This window comes from Ochotona curzoniae, unplaced genomic scaffold (assembly GCF_017591425.1).
Source record: "Ochotona curzoniae isolate NIBS_2020 unplaced genomic scaffold, NIBS_Ocur_1.0 contig_3498, whole genome shotgun sequence".
Taxonomy (NCBI): Eukaryota; Metazoa; Chordata; class Mammalia; order Lagomorpha; family Ochotonidae; genus Ochotona; species Ochotona curzoniae.
Window position 1 is genome coordinate 39,641,927 of NW_024465885.1, and position 17,509 is coordinate 39,659,435.

General features: G+C 44.2%; 1 protein-coding gene across 1 annotated transcript; it reads left to right on the forward strand.

The window, feature by feature from the left end:
- Nucleotides 1–5,111: 5,111 nt before the first annotated feature.
- On the forward strand, nt 5,112–15,863 carry N6AMT1 (N-6 adenine-specific DNA methyltransferase 1). The gene is made up of 6 exons (XM_040980689.1): nt 5,112–5,245; nt 7,144–7,230; nt 8,221–8,311; nt 11,460–11,543; nt 14,292–14,433; nt 15,611–15,863. Exons 1-6 carry the CDS (start codon nt 5,112–5,114, stop codon nt 15,715–15,717), a joined length of 645 nt encoding a protein of 214 aa, XP_040836623.1. The 3' UTR covers nt 15,718–15,863.
- The last annotated feature ends 1,646 nt before the right edge of the window (nt 15,864–17,509 follow it).

Consider the following 17,509-nt stretch of genomic DNA (forward strand, 5'->3'; position numbering starts at 1 on the left):
AGAAGAGACTCCAGGTTCCAAATCAACTAAGCTTGGGCTGTTGAAGTCATGTGGGGGAGTGAACCAATGGATGGAAGACCCCTCTCTCTCCTTCACTCTGAGAATCTTTCAATTAAAAATAAACCTTTAAAATAAAAAAATAATATTTTAAAATGAAAAGTTCATTGTTTTCATATCAAATAATATTCTATTGTACATAGTTCTACAGTTCATCTAGTAACCTAGTTAAAGACAGTTTGATTATTTATAAATTTTAATACATATGAATAAAACTATATTATAAGTATCTGTGGGCAGATTTTTGTGTCCATCTATATTTTCAACTTGTTATCATCATGACTGAATCAGGGGCTCTTGTCACCTAGGAAGAAAAAAGTTCAGACAAGACACTGACATTGGCAATGAACATGTTATCAAAATTTAATCAAGTGCACCTGTCAGATCAGGTGGGCAGTTCAGCAGAAAACCAGTGTCCCATCTGTGCAGGCACTGGCGATTTTATGGGTATGGGGCAAACTTGTTCCTGCCATCTTTCTTACCCCTTACACTCTCTGGAATACTACAGGGTAGGAAGCTTCTCGGGAACAAGATTCCCAACCCCCTTTGGGTATTACAACAGAGTATTATTGGATGGATAGAAAAATATTGGATGTTCCTGGGAGCTGTCCTTTCCTGGGATGTTTCCAGGAGGAAAATCCTCATTTTCCCTGCATTGTTATTGTGTATGACTATCCCTGGATGCTGACTCCTGCAATGTTATCAGGTGACACAAACAACCTAATCAGTTTTTAAAATTTCACTAATGGGCCCAGCACAGTAGCCTAGCAGCTAAAGTTCTTGCCTTGCACATGCCAGGATCCCACATGGGCACCAGTTCTAATCCCAGCAACCCCACTTTCCATCCAGCTCTCTGCTTGTGGCCTGGGAGAATAATAGAGGAGGCCCAAAGCTTTGGCACCCTGCACCTGCATGGAACACCCAGAAGAGGTTCCTGGCTCCTAGCATCAGATTGGCTAGGCACCAACCGTTGTAGCCACATGGGGAGTGAATCAGCAGACAGAAGATGTTTCTCTGTCTCTCCTGCTGTGTATTTGCTAAAATTGAGATGTCAATGAAGTAGTTACAGAATATGGTTAAGAGCTTGAATTTTCTAAGATATTGGTCACTCAATACCATGTTAATTAACTTCATGATGTTGTAAATTTCCATGTTTCTTTCTGTTGTTGAAGTTGTGTAGTGGCTTTTCATTGGAGGGGATGATATTCTGCCAGCTCTGCTTTCAGACCAGGGATGGTCTGCCATTGAAACTGTTGAATTTGTCTGGACAATAAGACACTGGACTCTGCATGGTCCATGCCCTCAATGAAGGAATCATGACTGGTGATTATCTGTACTACTGTAACAATATGGAAGAATTCAATATGGGGAGAGGGTTGGGGGGGCGGTTGAAGAAATCCCAGAGCCTATGAAATTGTGTCATAAAATGAAATTTTAAAAAATATATGCAGGAGGTACTGAGGTGCCCACCCCAGATTTCCTTTGATGTTCTCAATCACCCTGGCTGCTGACAGTTTACAAACAGGAAATGCCCTCAAGAAATACGGCTGCTGTCTCCATGGTAATATCCCCTTGCAAAGCACACTGCACTTTTCTTGGTTTCTGGACAACCTGGAGAGTCATTCCTGCTTTAGAACCAATACCTGCAAGGTCAACCTCAAACTTGGTTGTGCTTTTATCTCAGTTCAACTTTTTCCTTTCTCTCCTGTCCTCTGCTTTCTCCCTATCTGAACAGAATCTGTTTCTGGTAGACAAATCCAAGAAAGATAATAATAATAGTAATAATAATAGTAATAACACAGACACAAGGACCAGAGCCAGTGGCTAGGCCTGGCAGGCTAAGCCTCCACCTATGGCACCTGCATCCCCACATAGGCACTGGTCTGTTTCCCAGCAGTTCCTCTTCTGATACAACTCCCTGTTTACTGCCTGGGAAACAGTAGCAGAAGGTTCATATCTTTGGGACCCTGAAACCACCAGGAGACCCCGAAGAAACCCATGGCTTCTGTCTTCAGATTGGCTCAGCTCTGGCCATTGCATCCACCTAGGGAGTGAACCAGCAGGTGGAAGATCTCTTCTTCTGTCTCTCCTCTTTATGTAATTTTGCCTCTCAAAAAATAAAATAGAATAGAATAAAATAAAATAAAATAAACTATACTTAAAAAGTAAAAAGCATCTGAGAATATCTAGAGTTCCTGGAATCAAGAAGAGAGGATGAAGGGAAGTAGAAATCCTAAAATTCAATAGAGAAGGGATCAGATTGAAAAGGACTTTAAGTGTTCAACAAAAGAGAAAGAAAACACAGGCCCGGCGCAGTGGCCTAGCCACTAAAGTCCCCACTTTGAATGCTGGGATTCCATATGGGCCAGTTCTAATCCCGGCAGCCCAGCTTCCCATCTAGCTCCCTTCTTGTGGCCTGGGAAAGCAGTTGAGGGCAGTCCAAAGTCTTGGAACCCTGCACCCACATGGAGGAGCCGGAAGAAGCTCCTGGCTCCTGGCTTTGGATTGGCTCAGCTCCAGCCATTGCTGTCACTTACTTAGGGAGTGAATCAACGGACAGAAGATCTTCCTTTGTCTCTCCTACTCCCCATATATATGATTTTCCAATAAAAATAAACAAAAGAAAGAAAAACACATCCACGTATCTGTATTGCATTAAAGTTCTTCAGAGAGACAGAAGCAACAAGATGTGAACAGAGTGAAAAGCAGACTTATTTTAAGGAACTGTAAAATGTGGTCGTGGAGGCTGACCAATGCTGGGCTCTGCTGAGGCATCCAGCAAGCTGGGCATCCTGGAAAAGATGATGCTTCTTGCCCAAGCAAGGTCAGTCTTTACTCAGTTCAGGTCTTAGCTGATTTGATGAGGCCCACACACAGTGCACTCTGCCGTAATATCCACTCATGTCAATGGAAATATCCAGAATAACGTTTGGCCAAATGTCTGGGTGATCTGGTCGAACCAAATGAACGTATAAAATTAATCACCCCACAGCATCTCTGAGGGTACTCCAAGAGGTTTCTGGAAATGTGGACTAAATTTCTTTCAAGATGTGTTTATTTAATTGAAAGGCTGAGTTATGGAGATGCTCTCCCACACATTGGTTCACTTACCAAATGGAAGGCCAAAGCCAGCAGCCTGGAGCTCCATGTAGGCCTCCCTCATGGATGGCAGGAGTCTCCATGAGCCCAAGGTACATAATTACAGTCAAATCACTATTACCTGTTTGTAAAAATTGAACAAATATAAAAAATTTTCCGTTGATACTTGCACACTATGTGGGATTAAAGTGCATGAAAAAATAAATAAATAAATAAATAAATAAATAAATAAAGCGAAATGAGTCCAGAATTTTTATGTTTATTAGAAGATATGGTGTCAGGGCTGTGGTATAGTAAGTTAAGCCACTGTCTGCAGTGCCTACATCCCATATGGCGCCAGTTCAAATCCTGGCTATTCCATTTCCAATCCAGCCCCGAATAGTGCACCTGAAAATGAATGGAGAAAATGGCTCAGGTAATGGGGCCCTTGCACTCATGTGGGAGACCAGAAAGAAGCTCCTGGCTTTTGGCTGCCCCAGCTCCAGCCATACAGCCATACAGCCATTTGCAGAGTAAACACACAGATAACAGCACTCTCTCTCCCTTCTCTCTGCAAAATCTGCTTTTTCACTAAAAATAAAGCTTCCCAAAAAATTTTCCCTGTTAAAAAAAATAAATAGGACATGTCGCATGCCAAGATGTCACACAGGTGCCAGATCAGGTCCCAGAAGCCCCACTTCCCATCCAGCTCCCTGATTGTAGTCTGGGAAAATAGTCAAAGATGGCCCACAGCCTTGGGACCCTGCACCAGTGAGGGAGACCTGGAAGAGGCTCCTGGCTTCTAGCTTTGAATCAGCTCAGCTCTAGCTGTTGCACTCACTTGTGGAGGGAATCATTGGATGGAAGATCTTCCTCTCTTCCTCTCTGTATATCTGACTTTCCAACACAAATAAAATAAACCTTTTTAAAAATGCATCTTGCGGGCCCGGCGTGGTGGCACAGTGGTTGGGGTCCTCGCCTTGCACGCCCGGGATCCCATATGGGCGCCGGTTCTAATCCCGGCGGCCCCTCTTCCCATCCAGCTCCCCGCTTGTGGCCTGGGAGGGCAGTCAAGGACAGCCCAGGGCTTTGGGACCCTGCACCCGCGTGGGAGACCCGGAAGAGGCTCCTGGCTTCGGATCGGCATAGCATCGGCCGTTGCGCTCACTTGGGGAGTGAATCATCGGACGGAAGATCTTCCTCTCTGTATATCCACCTTTCCAATAAATAAATAATAAAAATAAATCTTAAAAAAAAAATGCATCTTGCTGTACTCCTGGGCCTGGCGCAAAGGCTCAATTGGCCAATCCTCCCCTCTCTAGCACCAGGCTCCCATATGGGCACCAGCTCATGTCCCAGCTGCTCCACTTCCCATCCAATTTTTTTGTTTATGAACCTGGGAAAGCAGCAGAGGATGGTCCAGAGCCCACTGCAGCCATTTGGGGAGTGAACTAGAAGATGGAAGGCCTTTCTCTGCTTCTCCTTCTTTCTATAGATCTGCCTAACAAAAATAAAATTTTAAATTAAAAGTATACTGATGATCCAAAATCAGTAAAGCAATTTTTGGATCATAATACAATAAAAAGTAAGTAAGAAAAATCTTCAGGCTGAAAGCTTAACGTTCAGCTCACGGTTGAAAACTCCCACAAAAAAAATTTATATTTCGTAACTACATTTTTTTTTAATCCTTACAAACCAGGAAAAGAAATTTTCCAATATTACCACATTCACCTCAGCAAGAGGGTGCCCCACTATGCAGCACTGATTCATAAAGTGAAATAAATGCTCAAAAGGCGGCAGCAAATATTAGTAACTGCCGATTAGGTAACTGTCTATTTAGAATTTTCAGCAGCCTCTACAGACAGCCCCAGTTGCCCAAGACCCAAGGCCGCGCTCCATCCCGAGTGCGCCGTCCCCCTCAGGACCGCGCCCGAGCGCGTGCGCAGGCGCATGCGCGGGAAGCGCAGCGGCGGAAGATGGCGGCGCCCAGCCTCCCCACGCCTCTGCACGGGCACGTGGGCCGCGGGGCCTTTCGCGACGTGTACGAGCCCGCGGAGGACACATTCCTGCTGCTGGATGCGCTCGAGGCGGCTGCGGCCGAGCTGGCGGGGTGCGAGAAGGGCGAGGGCCCCGGCGGGAGAGGTCCTGGAGGGCGGCAGGCAGGCTCGGGGACCGCTGTGAGCCGCCGCCTCCGCGCGGTGTGCGCTCACCCTGCCCGTCTGCCGTTCGTCTGAGGACGCCTTGGGAAGCGCAAACGTCCAAAGCATCGCTTCTTATCAACGCGGAGTTTTAAAATGGCTGATAAGGTGCTGTGGCATTGAGCCAGACACCCTCTAGCAGCGGAAGGCTGCGATAATAGAAGGTTTTGGGGGGATGGGAATCCCAGCCTATACAAAATTGTACCAAAATTCGAAATATAAAGCAGCTCCCGAAAAAAAGAAAAAAGGCCTTTGAGGCACGGCAGAGTGGGAACGTATTTTTTAAATCCACCGGATAGGCATACTCAGAGCACTTGCGGCGCGGCTGGGGCAGCGGAGGCCCTGAAATATTCATTTAGTAAAAATTCAGCTACGTGCAGCTGCACCTATAGAAACCACTCTTAGCATTTTACGGTCGCTGGAATTAGTTTGTTGAAGTGCACGCTATAACACTTCGTAACATTAAAAAGAATTATTGTACATTTAATTTTTTAATGAGAGGCATTTGGGTCTTTGAAGATCAAAACTGGGTTTTCTCAGAGTGAAACAGCCATTGGCTTTCAAAAGATTTTATTGTGTTTACTTATCTTTACAATGGGTCGTGATTTTATAGGTATGAAACCTAACGCGTTAATAATAAGCTAGTTTTCATTGTAGACACTGGGGTTTGGAATTTACTAGAGTGTGGAACGTGCCATTTATACAAGTACAAATTGCCTTGCAGAAAGTTCTATAAACGGAACTGAATCTGTTACAAGTTTTGGATATTTCCAATCTCGGCTTTCTAATTACTTGTGAGACCATGAAGTTGATTTTGTAAGAGAAGTCACCTGGTTAAAGTTTACAGAAGACTTGTCAGATGTGTGGGCAGGCTCCAGTGTTAGAAAACTGTAGGCTTTGTGGCTGGGGAGTTTTTGGAATAGTGAAGTGTTGGCAAATGCCATCAAAATGAACCTTGTAACAGAACAGTTGATGTTTTTGAGTTTAGATCCCGTTATAGGCAAGACAACTAAAGAGTAAAATGCAAAAATTGAAGATTTCAACACCATTCTAAGATTACACACAGGTATTTTAAAAGTTGTGCTTATAAACTGTGGAAATATGGAATGTGCTGCTCTGTTATGGGTAAAATGATGGGTCTTTTCCCCTTTGGATGTGCAAGTAGACTTATTAATGCTCCGTACTTGAAAATGACAGCCAACCCTGTCATTTTAGGATATCATAAAAATTAGGAACTCCTTACGGAAATGGATATCTTCCATATTATTTCCAACTTTAGGTTAACATAATTCCATCTTTCTTATGCTGAAATTTTTTTGGAAAGCCACCTATTATGGTATGTAACCATTTTATGAGCTTGGAATACAATACAAATCCATTATTTTAGTGATTTTGAATCAGGCAACAGGTGCCGATGTTGCGGTTATATCATGTTAAGCCACCTTTTGCAATACCAGGATACCATAAGAACCTAGTTTGAGGTCTGACTGCTCCATTTCGGATCCAGCTTCCTACAGTAGCACCTGGAAAGCAGCAGGAGGTAACCCAAGTGCCTGGGGCCCTGCCACCTGCACTACAGACCTAAGTGGAGTTCCAGACTCCAGACTTCACCTGGCTCGGCCCTGGCCATCTCAGTCATTTGGAGAGTGACCTGGTGCACAGAAACATGCTCTTTAACTCTGCTTTTCAAACAAATGTATCTTAAAACAGAATTAGGCAGTTTTAAATGAACACAGAACGGTTGTTGTAAATGTCAGTTGGGTATTTGCAGGTAAGTGATGTGAAATGCTATGTGGTTTTTTTCTTTCAGTGTGGAAATATGCCTGGAAGTAGGGTCCGGGTCCGGTGTGGTGTCTGCATTCCTCGCTTCTCTGATCGGCCCCCGAGCTCTGTATATGTAAGTAAATGTGTCAGGTTCAGTCAGATCTTCTGAATGCCTCAAGGAAATCATTTTTGTAAGCACATAATACTAAGGACCTCAATTTTAAGCTAGGCTTTCTTTAGACATAACTGTATCTTCAAAGCTTTATTTCTAACACATCTTTGTGGGAGCAGTGTAATTTTAAGTCATCTCTGGAACTGTTTCAGGTAAATAATTTTATCAGAAAATTTTAGAAAAATTTTGGTGGCAGGGCCCGATGTGATAGCTTTGTAACTGAAGTCTTCGCCTTTCATGTGCAGGGATCCCATATGGGTGCAGGTTTGTGTTCCAGTGGCACCACTTCCCATCTAGCCACCTGTTTGTGGCCTGGGAAAGCAGCAGAGGATGACCCAGAACCTTGGCACCCTGCACCCACGTGGGAGACCCAGAATAAGCTCCTGGCTCCTGGCTTCTGATCAGCTCAGCTCTGGCCATTCTGAGAGCACTGGGGGAGTGAAATCAGCAGATGGAAGATCTTTCTTTCTCTCCTTTACTCTGTAAATCTGGCTTTCCAGTAAAATGAATCTTTAAAAAATAAGTAAAAATTTTGATAGAAAATTTTAGAATAGAGAAAAATTAAAAAAAACAGGAGAAAAATTTAAATCACTAGTAAAATTTTACAATGTGTGGCCCTATATTTTTCATGTTTTTCATTTGGTATTGTATCACATTTTCTGATCAAGAATTCATGTTAAATTCCAATTTACTGCTTACCTAGTACTCCATTGGACATACCATAGTTTAAAGAATTCCTTCCATTGTTGGTGCACATATATGTGAATTATTCCATTCTTGCACTTAGATTATGTCAGTCTTTTTCATCAACAGCAGATCTTCATTCTTTTCATCTTTATTAAAGCATTGGGATTTTTTCCCCAGATCTGTCCCATTTGGAATTACTAGAACACCCCTTGAGTTCATCAAAGACAAGGCTTTTGAGAATATACGTTCCTTCCTTTTCTGCAGGTGCACTGACATCAATCCCGAGGCCGCAGCCTGTACACTGGAGACAGCACGCTGTAACCGAGTTCATATTCAAGCAATCATTACGGATTTGGTGAGCCATTAGTTCTTGTCCTATAATACTCAATGTGGAATCACAGCCATGGCATGATAGACTAAGCCTCTGCCTACAGCGTTGGCATTTCATATGGTCACCAGTTCATTTCTTGGCTGCTCCACTTCCCTCCGAGCTCCCTGTTTGTGGCAGAGGAGGCGTTTCCCTCCTAGCTCCCTGTTTGGCAGTGGAGGATGGCCCAAGTCCTGGAGACTCTGTGCCCATGAAGGAGACCCAAAGGAAACTCTTGGCTCCTGGCTTTGGAACAGCTCTGTATTGCCCATTGAGGCCATTTGGGAAGTGAACCACTAGATGAAAGATGTTTCTCTTTCTCTCTTCCCTTCTCTCTGTCTTTCAAATAAAGAATAAAATAAATTTTTGAAAAATAATAATAAATTTATTCCTCAGATAAGTTAAGGCCATGACGTTTTAGGTTAAAAAAGCTTTAATAATGAATTAGTCATGGGGGGATGGGTGGGGGGAATCCCAGTACCTACAACTGTGTCACATAATACAATGTAATAAATATAATAATAATAATAATAATGAATTAGTCAGCTTCTGACCCCTAAATAGGATATTACATTCAAAATAAATTTTTCACTACTGTAATCCATCTTTCCACATTTTTAGAACAAATTTATATTGACTTGTACGCATGGTATCTTTCAATTAAAAGTAGTAGTCAGCTGCTTCAGACTGTGTTAAATACTAACAGTGGATAGCTTCAGGTACAGCTGGCACCAGGAACTCAAAAGACGTTAGCATCTTTCCCTTATTTCCGAATTTGTCTATAATCTTTTATTCACTTGATCATAACAAGTTTGCATGGCTAAATCTTATTTTGCCAAAGTCCCTGAATGATTGTGTTGGATCCGTTTGAGTTGTGTGCCTGCCGCTCAACTGTGTTCTGCCAGGGAGGAATAGGATACAGAGGTGACTGACTTCCACCACGGTCATGACCTTACCGCGGAAGTGTGATCAGGGTAGACCATCTCTGAACTGCTCGGGTTAAGAGGAACTGGCAAGGGACTGGCATCAAGGCTGAGGTTAAATCCCGGTTACTGTGCTTCTGATCCAGCTGCCTGCTGCTCCTGGAAGGCAGTGGTTGAAGGTCAGGTACTTTGGTTCGTGCCCAGCATAGGAGAGATGAGGATGGAGCTTCTGGCTCCTGGTTTCAGTCTGGTGCAGCTGTCTGTCTCTTACAGGCATTTGGAACATGAGCTAGTGAATGGAAACTCTCTAGCTCTCTGTCTCTTCAGCTGTCGTTCTGTCTGTCAGATAAACAAGAAATAGGAGAATGGCAGGTGGTCGCACTTGCCCAACAGAAGCAAATGGAGTCAGAAAAAAATGGGAAAAGTGCCAAATGACAGCTACAGAGTGCTGCTGTTTTCTAACAAGTAAACATCATGCTTTTTTGTTAAGATATTTTAGAATAAGCACTTGGACTGTTTTAAATGTATGAGTTTTCTTACTTTAGTAATAAATATGAAATGCCTATTTATAAGCAAAAGTCATAACAGCACAGACCAGGTAGACTTAAGACAAAAGTCTTTCTGTCCTAGCCCTGCAACATTCTTCCCCTAATGAGGATCAGTAGCCTTCCTGCTTGTTAAAGTTTTTAAATGGGTGGAGATTGTGGTGCAGTAGGTTATGCCATTGCTTGCACTCCTGCATCCCGTATCTGAGTGCTTGTTCCAGTCCTAGCTGCACCACTTCCAGTCCAGCCGCCATCTGATGCATCCCAGGAAGCAGTGGCTTATGGTTCAAAGGCTTGGGTCCCTGCCACCCAAACGGAATTCCTGGTTCCTGGCTGTAGCCTGGCCCCGCCCTGGCTGCTGGAGGCACTGGGGAGTGAGTGAGTATGGAATAGTCACTGTCACTCTTACTGCCTTTCACGTAGGTAACAACAAACCTTTCTTTTTTTTTTTTGAAATTATGAATGATTCTGTAGCTTAGTAAAACTTAAGACAAAGAGATAAGTTGTTTTCCTATGACTAGAAGTTTCTACTGCTCATAAGAATTTGAATATTGGGGTCATGACTGTGGTAGTAAAGTGGTTAAAGCTGCTGCCTGAAGCATTGGTGTCCCGTATTATTGCCACGAGCTGCTCCACCTCTGATACAGCTGTCTGCTCATCTGCCTGGGAGAGCAACAAAGGGCGGCCCAAGTGTGTCAGCACCCAGAAGAAGCCTGACTTCTGGGTTTGCTCGGCCTGACCCTGGCTGTTGCTGAAGCGAGTGAGCCAGAGGGTAGAGGATCTCTCCCTGTCTGCCTCCCTCTCTTGCCCTATGTGTGTTTCTGTCTCTTCCCTCTTCATATAACTCAGACTTTCAAATAAATGCATTAGTCTTTAGTTCACAATACCTGTGAAGGCATAAAATAATCCAATAAAACACGGTGTTGGACCTGACACGGTAGCATAGCAGCTAAAATCCTTGCCTTGCACTCATCAGGATTCCATATGGGTGCTGGTTCTAATCCCGGGAGCCCAGTTTCCCATCCAGCTCCCTGCTTATGCCCTGGGAAAGCAGTCGAGAACGGCCCAAAGCCCTGGGACCCTGCACCTGCGTGGGAAACCCAGAAGAGGATCTGGGCTCCTGGCTTTGGAACAGCTCAGCACCAGCCATTGCACTCACTTGGGGAGTGAATCATCAGATAGAAGATCTTCCTCTCTGTCTGTCCTCCTCTCTGCATATCTGTCTTTCCAGTAAAAATAAATAAATCTTAAAAAAAACAAACAAAAAAAACAGGATCTGTTAGAGTGTTTAATTCAAAGGAATTCTTTCAGTAGCCATTTGCCCTAAATGTGCTTTTTTAAAAACATTTTTCTTGTGTATAAGGTTGTCCCCAGCAGAAACATTTTCAGAATAGAAACATTTTTTAATTTCAGTATCTCTCTTCCAAGTATCTTAAACACTTTGCAGTCTGATTCTGTCAGCCAGCGTGTTTACAGGTAATTACAGAAGTGGAAAGCAGGAAGTGTCATCCTCCAGGCTTCCTGCTAATAAAGGTACATCTCTGGCATTTCATCAGTTTTCTTGGTTATAGGAGATGAATGTCAAGTTAGCACATATGGCCATGAAGTTGTGCTCAAATCTATGCTAACTATGTCCTAGATATACACTCTGTTTTTGAATGTGTCCAGGTCGAAGGCTTGTTACCGAGACTGAAGGGGAAAGTTGATCTTCTCGTGTTCAATCCCCCCTATGTGGTGACTCCCCCTGAAGAGGTAAGGCTGACAACAGAATTTAGTCATCAGACATTGTGGCTGATTTGTTTGTAGAAATCAAATGACATTAGTCCGTGACTGCTAACAAACTGTCTGATTTTACTTGTGGTTGTCCATAATGGAATTTATGGAATTTAAACCCTAAAGCCTGTTTGGCTGCTATTACTGCCAGTAACAGGTAAGTGGTTGCTCTTGTGCCACAGAGGATCAGGGCACTGAATCGTAGAAGCGCTCTGGGAAAGCTTTCTGCAGGTCCGCCTCAACGGTGCGTCCAGCACCAGGGGTGCTGGTTACAGGGCCTCCGCTTCTGATCCGGCTCCCTGCCAGTGCGCCTGGGAGAGCAGCGGCACACAGCCCAAGTGCTGCGGTCCTTGTTGGGCACGTGGGAGACCGGGGTGAAGCTCCTTGCTCCTGGCTCTGGCCTGGACCAGATCTGGCCATTGTGGACATTTGGGGAGTGAACAAGTGACTAAAAAGTATCTTTCTCTGTATCTTTTCTCTACTCTACTTTTAAAATAAATAAGTACATCTTAAAAAAAGAAAAACAGTGACAATATTTCAGTCTAATAATCTCAGTTGCTGTGAGAAAATTTAAGAAAGCCATTCAACCGTATTTGTGATAGTAAATGATGTGAACTTAATTGTGTAACAAGAACGGTAAATCATGGTCTGTCATTTCTACTAACTACTGAGAAGAGAGGTGGATGAAGAGAAGATAGTGGGGACATGGTGGCCCCAGGGGTCCCTCTTCTAACCCCCTTTCCTGGTCCTGTGCCTCTGACTCCTCCAGCTGCTGGAACTTGGCGATGACGCAGTGCAGGCAGTGTCCACGTGCTGAGCAGTTAGCTAGAGGTGAGGCTCAAAATACAACACAGCATAGATGTGCTGCAGCCCAATAGGAAGTGAGTTAAAAGTGGATATAGTCAGTCAAGACCTGTACCATTGGTCTGGAAACCAAATCAAGGAAATATGAGAGTACTTCCAAAGGTTCGTGGATAAGTCAGATTTAAAGATAAATTTAGGTGTAGACATTTGGCTTACTAGTTAAGATGCCCGTTTCCCCATGTAGAAGTTCCTGGGTTGACTGCTCATCTCTGGCTCCTGACTTCAGTTTCCTCAGATAGAAGCCCTACGAGACAGTGGTGATGGTTTGAGTAATTCCATTCCTGGCATCCACATGCGGGACCTGGACTGAGTTTCTGGTTCCCAGACTGGACCCTGGCCCAGCCCAAGCAGCCATGGGCATTTGGGGCGTGAACCAGATAGAGTTGTCCATCTGTCTCTTTAAAAAGAAATTTTTTTTTAATTTTTATTGGAAAGGCAGGTAAGATTACAAATTGAAGGAGAGACAGAAAACTCTTGCATCTACTGGTTTACTCCCCAAATGGCCGCAGCTGCCAGAGTTCAACTGGTCTGATGTGAAGCCGGCAGCTTCTTCTGGGTCTCCCACATGGGTGCAGGGTCCCTACTGTTTTCCTAGACCATAAACAGAGAGCTGGATGAGAAGTGGAGCAGCTGGGGCACAAACCAGCACCCCATGGGAGCCGGGCACTTTCAAGGGGAGATTTGCCATTGAGCCTTCACAATGGGCCTCCATCTGTCTCTGATTTTCTGCTATGTATCACTTTTTCATAGCACGCATTTTTCATGAACTTTTTGAAAACTTGTTTTTAGTGAGGAGGCATGAAGATCAACAGAACAAAGGTAAAGCCTAACAGAATTACAGAACCAGGAGACATACTGCAACTAATTAGAATTTGTGCTTATAAGAAGTGGTGGCTATGCGAACTAGTGTATCCAGAAACAAGACCTAAGATCCTCATGGGCCCAGCACGATAGCATAGTGGCTAAAGTACTCACCTTGAATGCGCCAGGATCCCATATGGGCGCCGGTTCTAATCCCGGCCGCTCCACTTCCCATCCAGCTCCCTGCTTGTGGCCTGGGAAAGCAGTCGAGGACGGCCCAAAGCCTTGGGACTCTGTACCTGCATGGGAAACCCGGAAGAAGTTCCTGGATCCTGGCTTGGGATTGTCCGTTGTGGTCCCTTGGGGAGTGAATCATCAGACAGAAGATCTTCCTTTCTGTCTCTCCTCCTCTCTGTATATCTGACTTTTCAATAAAAATAAACAAGTCTTTTAAAAAAATGTTTTTTCTCGGGCTCAGTGCAATGGCTCAGTGGCTGAATCCTCTCCTTGCACACCTGGGATCCCATACAGACACCAGTTCATATCCCAGCTGCTCCAGTTCCCATCCAGCTCCCTGCTTGTGGCCTGGGAAGGCAGTAGAGGATGGCCTAAAGCCTTGGAACCCGGCACCTGCATCGGAGACCCAGAAGAAGCTCCTGGCTTCAGATCCTTTCTGCCCCAGATGTTGCGGCCATCTGGGGAGTCTTTCCAAGAAAAATAAATTTTTTTTAATACTGTTCATAATCTATTATTACTAATATGAAGGGCAAAGTTTTCTAAAAAGTTGTGGACTTCCTCATTTACTCCTAACAGTGAGCAAAAAAAAATTTTAATTACTTTCCTAATTATACAGATGGAACTATTTTTTCCAATTCACAAAACTCTACCCACAGTCACATAAACCAGGAAACGGTAGAATTGCAATTTTGCCTTGCCTCTTTGGCAGCACTACAGAATGTATACATGTTTGGGATGTTACTTGTTATCAATCAGAAAGGCCCAGCTCGTGATCTGAATGGCGCTGGACTTGAGTCGTAGAAGACATTCTCTCATTGGCCGCAGGTGGGGAGTCACGGAATAGAGGCAGCGTGGGCCGGTGGCAGAAGTGGCCGAGAAGTCATGGACAGATTTTTTCCTGTGGCTTCGGAGCTGCTGTCACCAGGAGGATCTTTCTACTTAGTAACCATCAAAGAAAATAATCCAGGTAATTCCAACTAGTTGATTGTTTACCAGTTTGTTTCACTAAAATCAAAAGATAATGTCGAAGACGTTAATTTGTGCAGAGCCTGCGATAGTAATCTACCCAGTCACATGCCCAGCGTTGGTCTCGGTCATTAGCAAATACTGCAATACAAAATCTGTTATTCCTTCTAACCCTTCACCCAATAATACTGTGAATTCTCTCTACCCGGCAGTATTCTTTAGTTCATCTGAAGTGTTTGGGTTTTTTTAATCTTCATTTTCAGATAACTTTGTAATTAATCATAATCTTTCCTCTTTTCATATACATCAAGTTTGATTTTTATCTCATCTTCAGCCCCTCAAGTCACATCAGTACCAGTTTTATTTTTTAGTAATGCCATTCTTTTAGTCTTTTAGGCTGTATTTATTTAAAGTTTTGCTTTTTTAATATACCTGAAACAAGCATTACTTCTTTATTCTCGGCATACAGTTATCAGTATTGTTTGTTCATTCCTTCATTGACATTCTTCATCCAGAAGAAAGGACACAGGACAGAAAGAGTAGCCAGGCAGCTGAAAAGCTGAGCACTTGCTGAAGCACCAAGTGTAAGCGCTGCTTCTGGTGAGTCTGCACCGGGCCACTCCTCGTAAGAATCCTGAGCAGTGTTCTCAAAATACGGAGTGCTCTGAATTGCAGGCAGACTCTTCATACACATTCACTTTATCCATGTGGAGTCCTTGGTGTAGATCACTTTGTCTGAGGAAGTTGTAAATAATCTGTGCTTATGGGCCCGGCGCAGTGGCCTGGCAGCTAAAGTCCTCGCCTTGAACACACCAGGATCCCATTTGGGTGCTGGTTGTAATCCTGGCATCTGGCTTCCCATCCAGCTCCCTGCCTGTGGCCTGGGAAAGCAGAGGATGGCCCGAAGCCTTGAGATCCTGAGCCTGCAAAAAGAGACCTGGAAGAAGTTCCAGGCTGCTGGCTTCGGACTGGCTCAGCTCCAGCCGCTGCAGTCACTTGGGGAGTGAATCATCGGAGGGAGGATCTTCCTCTCTGTCTCTCCTCTCTGTATGTCTGACTTTGCAATAAAAAGATAAATCTTTTTAAAAAATAATCTGTGTTTATTATCCTGTTAGTATTTAGTAGCCATATACACCAACTAATTTGATTTTTCCCTTTCATTTTGATTTTCATTTCAGAAGATATTTTGAAAACTATGAAGACAAAAGGTCTCCATGGGACCATTGCACTTTCTAGACAAGCAGGCCAGGAAGTCCTTTCAGTCCTCAAGTTCACCAAGTCGTGATAGACCTGTATGCCGAGAACTGCTGAGAGCTAGTGCATTCTTTGCATTTTGAAACTAAAACTATTCCTTGACTAAGAATGAATTTTAGCAGAAATTCATCACAAATAAGAAGTGGGAGCCCAGTGGCATGGCCTAGCAGCTAAAGTCCTTGCCTTGAACGCGCCAGGATCCCATATGGGCGCCGGTTCTAATCCCAGCAGCTCCACTTCCCATCCAGCTCCCTGCTTGTGGCCTGGGAAAGCAGTCGAGGACGGCCCAAAGCCTTGGGACCCTGCACCTGTGTGGGAGACCCGGATGAAGTTCCTGGATCCTGGCTTCGGATCGGCATAGCATCGGCCGTTGTGGTCACTTGGGGAGTGAATCATCGGACGGAAGATCTTCCTCTCTGTCTCTCCTCCTTTCTGTATATATGACTTTCCAATAAAGAAATAAATCTCTTTTTAAAAAAAGTTGGACATTCCATTTCACGAGGCAATCAGAACTGTAGAAATGTTTATGTAAATACAAGTAAATAAAAAAGTATTTTTATACGATGCATGAAAGGTTGTTTAACTTCATTTACTTATTTTGCAAGTCTGAGACAAATGAAGCAGAGATGTGCCTGCAGGCTCACTCCCCAGGCTGGATCAGGACTGGGCCAGACCTCAGCCCAGAGCCGGGAACAAGTCACATTCCCACGTGAGTGCAGGGAGCTAGTTGAGCCTCCATTGCTGTTTGCCAAGGTCTGCAATGGCAGGAAATCAGATTGGAAACAATTCAGGACTTGTACCCGAGCATGTGGAGGGGATGTGATGGGTCGAGCATGTTGCTTCAGTGCAGGTATCACCCACTCTGATTTCAGCATTATACAGCGCAAAGTGACGGAGTCAGTGTCCATCCGGGTGGAAGCTAACAGGAGGAACCGTGCATCTAGTCGTTGATTGTTAAAGTATTAAGCACTGTCCTGTTAAAGTAGACTGAGCCAGCGGGGTAAAGCATGAGACACTCCTGCTGCACTGGACCGAGCCGGGGGTCCAGGATCTGCTGCCGAATGAACGGGCAAGCAGCAGATCGGTACCATCCTATCCAAGTTGGTTTTTGGAAATTTCATGGAAAGGATGTATAATGAAGAAACTATACGTGGACTTCAAAACATTTTTGCATCAAAAACTGCTTATTTCAAATTTTACTGTTTCCACCAATGGAGAAGGTAGGTGTGTGGGCGCAGTGGTGCAGTGGGCCCCTTCACCCACATGGGATCCTGGCTTTGGTTTGCCAAGCCCTGAGATTGGGGCCGTTTGGAGAGTGAACCAGTGCAGGGAGGATGTCTGTCTGTCTGTCTCTCTCTAACTCAATGAATTCATAAATCTTTAAAAAATGTATTGAAAAGGCAATGATAGCAATGGAGGAATGTGTGTTGTCTAGATGGATATATAGATTCTGTTTATTTGAACAGGACTCAGAAGTAAGGCACTGTATTGTGGGGCATGGCTGTTAAGCACTAAAATGCTTACTTTTTACTTTTGTGGTGGCATTTTTTACTTGTACAATAATGTTAGTGAGAGGATTACTATGCGCTTAACCAAGTGGTGACTGTACAAGTGATTTCATTGAGCAATTTTAAAACATCCCTTCATGTCTGCTAGGCAGCTACTGGCTGGCAAATGTCTTTCCCTCCACACTTATCCAGAAAACACCCAAGAGGCAGCTTGCTTTCAGCTGGCAAGGCTGTAATACTTCATTGTTCTACCCTCTGGTGTGTGGGTGATCACCCAGACCCCCTGCCCTGCTGCCTGGAGGGCGTGGCTTAAGC

Excerpts from the sequence above, each read along its gene's own strand:
- N6AMT1 (XM_040980689.1), top strand. The coding sequence starts at position 5,112 with ATGGCGGCGCCCAGCCTCCCCACGCCTCTGCACGGGCACGTGGGCCGC. Across the intron at positions 5,246-7,143 it reads GCTGCGGCCGAGCTGGCGGG|TGTGGAAATATGCCTGGAAG; the intron begins GTGCGAGAAGGG and ends TTTTTCTTTCAG. Across the intron at positions 14,434-15,610 it reads CATCAAAGAAAATAATCCAG|AAGATATTTTGAAAACTATG; the intron begins GTAATTCCAACT and ends TTTTCATTTCAG.